The sequence below is a fragment of the Belonocnema kinseyi genome, chromosome 8 (assembly GCF_010883055.1).
Source record: "Belonocnema kinseyi isolate 2016_QV_RU_SX_M_011 chromosome 8, B_treatae_v1, whole genome shotgun sequence".
NCBI classification, from domain to species: domain Eukaryota; kingdom Metazoa; phylum Arthropoda; class Insecta; order Hymenoptera; family Cynipidae; genus Belonocnema; species Belonocnema kinseyi.
The window spans coordinates 96,729,010-96,735,622 of NC_046664.1; the positions used below are offsets into that span (position 1 = coordinate 96,729,010).

Here is a 6,613-nt window from a genome sequence, read left to right on the forward strand (position 1 = left end):
AACAGAACCTGACCTCACCTAACCTGAATTAACAGAAATTTATTGAACTACACGTAAAGCTCTGGAAGCATATTTTCCCAGTAGCAAATGTGTGCTACATCCAAGTAGATGAAATGAATTTTATTGTGTTTCAACGGGAACACTTAAGTTAAGTTGTGTTGCGTTAAGCAAAATTTCGTTAGGTTCTATTAAGTTAGATTCATTTGTAGGCTAAGATCGAGTTAACCTATTAAATATAGCACACATTTAAGACTGAGAACCGTGCGCTTACATAGCTACACGTGTGGTTGAATTTCATTCGGCTAGGTTAGGTCAGGTCAGGTTTTGTTAGGTTAGGATAGGTTAAACCTCTATGTAGGTTAAGCCGAAGCTGAATGAAACGGTACCGCAAACACAACGGAACAACACAATCAATTTAATTGTGTTTCGTGAGTTTAGGTTAGGTTAGGCTAGGTTAGATTTATTTCTAGGTTAGGCTTGAGTTGACCCGTTCGATGCAGCACACATTTGCTACTGGGAAAATATGCTCCCAGAGCTTTACGTGTAGTTCAATAAATTTCTGTTAATTCAGGTTAGGTGAGGTCAGGTTCTGTTGGGTAAAGTTATGTAAAATAAGTTGATATCAGGCAAGGATTGATTCTTCACAGTTGTCGACATGTTTTTGAAGTGAAAATTTGCATCACTGGCATTATTTTGAAATTTATTTGCCTGAGTGCATGATTTTTCGTCATTTTTTGAGGTTATGGCTCAACCATGACGTGATGGGTGATTTTTGATACCGAATTTGAATTCAGCGCCCTAAAATCCATAGGAATACGTGTGTCTTGTTACCAGATCCGCACACTTTTTGTGTATATGTGTAATGTAAAATGCTTGGTTAAAAAACAAACTACTTTGTTGATGCACATGTAATTATAAGAGTTTGCAATTCAATTTTTTCCAATCGGCCTGCGTCGATTATTTTCAAAACAAAAGTTGAAAAATTGGTTAGAAGTTGTACCTGCATGTTATAAAAAACCGTGATTTTTGATTCGGCTTCATTTTGCTCAGTACGTAGGTAAATTTCCTGATCAATTGGCAATCGGCTATAATATTGGGTAATTCAGATTTGGTAGCCAATACCGATATCAGCAAGCATTCTGTGTCACAGCAATATTCTCAGTAATATGCATCACGATAAATACTCGATATTGCACGAATAGGTAAAATAATTGCCTTTTTATTGCCAGTAATATCAACGTCTGTTCGATTTCTGTTGAAAGCGTGACGACTTGCACAGAAGAAAAAGTCACTAAAGAATTCCAGATTTCATTCAATATTTGAAATATATTTTATTCGAAAACACTATGATATGGGCCTATTGCGCTATGCCATGGGCCTATTACGGAAAGAATGTTTGGTCAGTGATCATCATTATTATAAAAAAACAGTCCTTTCATAGGATATTCTCGCATCATTTCGGTAAAGGGCGTTCGGACGCTCACTTTTAAGGCGGCTTCATAGGCTCATGACACATTGTGGTTTTGAATAGAAACACCTTACATCACGCGTAGGTTTACACACGTCTTTACTGGGAGAACTAAATTTTTAATTGAAAATGAATAAAAGAATTTCGTGATATTTAGTTGAATTAAAAATGTTTTCAACAAAATTTTGAACACTCGATACAATTTTCTAAAGGACATAAGAATAATAATAAAACAAAAATTAATTAACATTTTTACCTGTATTCTGGAGTAGGACATGCTTGCGAAACACAAACTAAAGAGGTTGAATCATCTTGAGCGATGTGTACGACGCCAGAATGTTCTAGAATCACAGGAGGCATCACACCTCGATGATCTGTAAAAATAAATAAATAAAACTTTCAAATGTGTTAATTATTTTTTTTTTTCAAATAAAGGGATACGAGATTATGGACTGCAAAAAATTTAATTTTTGTTTGAATTTATCTGTATTCCTGAAAGTGTACCGGCATTATGACGGTTTATGATAGTTAAAATTGTTGATGAGTCTTGGTTTCCTCGTCTTCATAATTTGTATTCCTATTTTATTGCTAAAAAATACCTGCTATCCTAACATTGGCTACGGAACTGACTACCACTTGTCTCGTGAGTCGATGCATCGTTCGACACCTGTACGCTGGAAATTGATCACTGAACTCCAGACTATGCACTAAAAGTTCTCCCGTTGGCAGCAGATGAAATTTTCCATCTGAAATTTAAAATTAAATTAAGGTATATAGTAGTAGTTATATCACAATAATATGTTATTGAAGTAGCTTGAAATAATCGAGTATAATCGAATGTAAACAATGATAAGACGAAATTTTTAGTAAAATGCATTTGAGTGAATAAGGCGCGTTAGGCAATAAATGATTATGCTCAATGGGCTCAGTTACATAGAACAGTTAGAATGATGGTGAACATGGTGGTAAGCAACCAACAGGAAACGCTTTTAACGCAACTTCTGTATTAAGCGCGGCACGCTCCTGCTGGTACCATTTCGCAACAGTTCCAGAACAGTTAATGAAGCGTAAGAAGCATTTCTAAACATTAGCGAAGCCAAGTCGAGATGCTTCTTTAGAAAGGCAACGGACCGAATAATAATTGTTGGGGCATGACTTAAGCCATAAATTCTTAATAAAGTGCTGGTTTTGTGGTTCTTGCATTTTAATTTTTTACTTTTTAATTACAGATATAGCTTCCTAGGTAAACGTCTAAAAAAACGCACGCCTGATCACATGTGAAGTCACACCACTTATACTGCCGAAAAGCCCTGTGGCCCATTCTCTTCTCTTCATGATTTTTTCATCTTGAACCCACCTATGTTTACCTCTACTAATAATCTCAGAAAGTCCTTATAATGGCATAATTACCTATATATCTCTTCATATACCTGCATCTGCATCCGTTAAATTGTAATACCCGAGCACAGGTGGGTGCCGGTGTACCATACGTTATAAATTACCATCCCCATTCCCATCAGGACGAATCCTTTGTCGAATGAAATCAAACTAACAAGAGAAAACACTCCAAACGATCTTCCAAAGAAACCTTCTGTCAGTTTGACTTTCCATTTTTGCTAAAATAAAAAATCTCTATGACCTGATTCCAAACAAGAACAATCACCTTCTTGTTTTTTTAAACCAAATCGTTTTTTCTTTCATAGCAAAAAGCTAAATAAACTACGTTTTTAACTCCCTAGAGGAAATTATTTCTATTTGTTTAAAGCAATATTACACTCTTATCACGATTTGGGCGTATATGCGAAGGGAATTAAATTTCTGGAATAGCTTATAAAACTGTCCCTTGTAGTGAAATTGTACCACGAACTTAATTCTCCTAGTTATGCTAGTGAAGCACCGGTACGGTCCAGTGCTCAAAGCAACCGAGGTATGGTGATACCTAAGTGGAGAGCAAGGTTATATTGTGGATATTAAATTTTAGCTCTGGGCGCCCACGCTCATGCTGGATATTAAATTTTAGCCCCAGTGAGTAATGGCGAGCGAGTATAATGCTAAGGTAGCTACGTGAGCGTCGCTGCACACAAAACGTAATTCTTCGCCCCCCCCCCTCCGACACCTTATAACATGTACGCCTTAACGTATTTCCTGCAGTTTATTGCTCCACCCTCCCGGTGTTATGTATCCGATTCACTCTGACAACCTCGTAACCAACGCGTTTTCACGCAAATCTCCCATTTTACTCACCACCATGCAAATGCCACCTTCTGAGTTCTATGCATGAACTATGATATTCTTCACTATTAATGAACATGCAGGTTATACTTTATTGTTTAATTAGGAGGTAAACTAAGACTTTTTACCCGAGACTCAGTTTTAAATGGTTTTAAATAACGTTTTCAGAGATGACCACGGAAAGGGCGTATCCGTCATAATACATCAGGGAAACTATCTGTGGATATCCCTGAACGAGTTAAACCTGAGTATTGCAAACATACGCTTGGGAAAAAGATATTTGAATTCTTGGCGCGCACGATACTTTATGTGAAAAGGTATGCTTTAAAAGTTTATCATGTCTGACTTTTGGGGTTAGGCTGACATAATACTTCTAGGAGTGTTATCGACTCCTTACACAGGCCAACATGGTTTTGTTGTTGGAAAGTGGAGGGTCATTTCCGAAGTAATTTTTTACGTAGAATCCAAATCCGGAATCAGAATTTGCCCATCACGTCATGATTTCAAGATATTTGAGGTTATGTACCCCAAAAATTGCGTTTTTGGCTACTTTTGAGGTTATGTACAGAAAACACCAAATTTTTAAGGATTTTTTCTTTAGTTTTATCATATAGTACTGCTCTTTCTCTTTAATGTAAGAGTCGCAGAGATCAATTACAATTTTTCTTTATCAAGTTACGCCAATTCGAAATTACGAGATATGTCCCATTATGTACTGAGCATTTGCTTTAAATACTTTGACACAGACATTTTCGACTAGGTGTTTTCTCTTGAAAATTTGTACAAGAGAAAACACCTAGTTGAAAATGTCTGCCTCAAAGTATTTAAAGCAAATGCTCAATACATAATGGGACATAATTCGTAATTTCAAATTGGCGTAACTTGGTAAAGAAAAATGGTAATTGAACTCTGCGATTCTCATATTAAAGAGAAAGAGCAGTACTATATGATAAAACTAAAGAAAAAATCCCCAATTATTTGTTGTCTTCTGTACATAACCTCAAAAGTAGCCAAAAACGCCATTTTGGGGCACATAACCTCAAATGTCTTAAAATCCTGACGTGATGGGCCAATTCTGATCCCGGATTCGGATTCTACGTAAAAAATTACTTCGGAAATGACACTCCACTTTCCAACAACTGACATGACTCCATTATTTATAGGCCTGTGTTATTGTGATGCGCACATGCGCATACGCTGTCGCGCCTCCTGGTGTGTTAACGGCTACATTTAGAATTAAAAAGATGCTGAAAAAACGCATAAATCATGCCTGCGTTACATACAAGTATGTAAAATGCTCTGTTCAGTAACTTTTGTGGTTGTTATTTGTTGTAGAGGAAAATGTTCATCTATCTGTTTCTTTCAAAGAAAATTGAATAACAGGGTGGCTACTCAACGGGTGATTTTTAATTCTTGGTCATTTCCCGGTTTTCACCCGGTAAATTTCAAACAGTTCCAAATATTTCAATGATTTCAAACGATTTTTAATGATTTCAAGAGCATTCTAGACATTTAAAAATGTAAAATGACATTCATAATTATGGATTTGAAAAGTTTTTTTTTCAACTCTCCTCTTTTAGATTAGAATTAAAATTAGTTTCCGAAATTGCCGTTTCATTTCGAAAATCATCATTATAATTCTTAACGTAAATTCCCTGTTCAAAGTCGTTATTAAATTTATTTCTAAAAACTCTCTGTTCTAAGTCAGAATCATATATGTTAACATAATTTTCTATTATAATTCTGAAATCTAGGAAATCCCTTTTTGTAAAATTGGGCAGAGAAATTCTTATTTTTATCATTTTTATATCTTTGGCGATTGAAATTGTATTGAATGCTTCTGAAGATCAGGAAAATACTGCAAAATTTTTCAACACATTTATAATGTACTGCTTTCTCAGAGAAATAATTGTTTAGTTGTTTTTTAACAGATGTATATAATTATTTAAGGTTTAAAAACATTCATCTTTTTTAATTTCAAATAAAATTATTGTGCATAAAATATGATTACCTCCTTGTAGTGAAGGATAAATATAGAAGGCAGGTTCCTGCAACCAGGACACTACTCGAACCAAATCCCTAACAAAACTAGGCACTACGCAGCGTAAAACTGCTGTGCAGCCACGTGATGCACCTCCAATCACCTCCACATCCACCTTGTACGCTTGAGCCACGACTGAAAACGAATAATAAATTATTTTTAATCATACTCCAATGGTGAAACATTTGTTTTTATCGTGAAATATATCCTAGAAGAAATTAGAAATTTGCGAGTAAGACTTGGCTTTATGAATTTATATTAATTTTATATATAATTTATATAATAATTTATGTATACTATCGTACATTTATGAAGATGCTGATATTATACTAAGGCAGTAATCGACATCAATTTCATAATCACTGTTGCTTACCAGTACTAGACTATTATCGCTGCTATTTCTATATTTAACAATGATAAAACAGGTTTTTTCTATTTTAAAATCTATATCTGCCTCAAACTTTCACAATTCCATTATTTTAGAATTGGCATTATCAGGAAGTGATATTACGATTTTAATGATATTGCAATTGTAAGGTTTTTTTCTGTTTTAAAATTTAATAGCATTATATCGTATATTTTTAATACCTGCGTGAATTTATGACCATGTAGACACCACAGATTTTTATTTTTTGTCATGCCTCCATTTGGTGAATTTCTAGATAAAAACAATTTATACCTTTAAAACTTGGGTGCATTACATGGTCATAATTTAAAATTTAAAATTAATTAATTGACTGATTTTCAAAATATTCCATATGCTAGCAGAATAATTCAGCAAGTATGATTAATTTTAGGTAGAATTCAAATTCTTCTTGTAAATCTTTGCGATTGCAGTATTTTATGCATTTAATTTCGATCATTTTTCTTAG

The 6,613-nt window shown here is 34.5% G+C and overlaps 1 protein-coding gene across 1 annotated transcript in view; it reads right to left on the reverse strand.

Annotated features, from left to right (window-relative positions):
- The window catches only part of LOC117177916 (Down syndrome cell adhesion molecule-like protein Dscam2), a 273,718-nt gene that overhangs the window by 70,499 nt on the left and 196,606 nt on the right, over positions 1 to 6,613 (reverse strand). The window contains exons 3-5 of the mRNA XM_033369016.1: positions 5,712 to 5,876; positions 2,068 to 2,214; positions 1,725 to 1,842 (exon numbers count right to left, since the gene is read on the reverse strand). Coding sequence (XP_033224907.1) covers positions 1,725 to 1,842; positions 2,068 to 2,214; positions 5,712 to 5,876 — 430 coding nt within the window. The remainder of the gene's footprint in view (positions 1 to 1,724; positions 1,843 to 2,067; positions 2,215 to 5,711; positions 5,877 to 6,613) is intronic.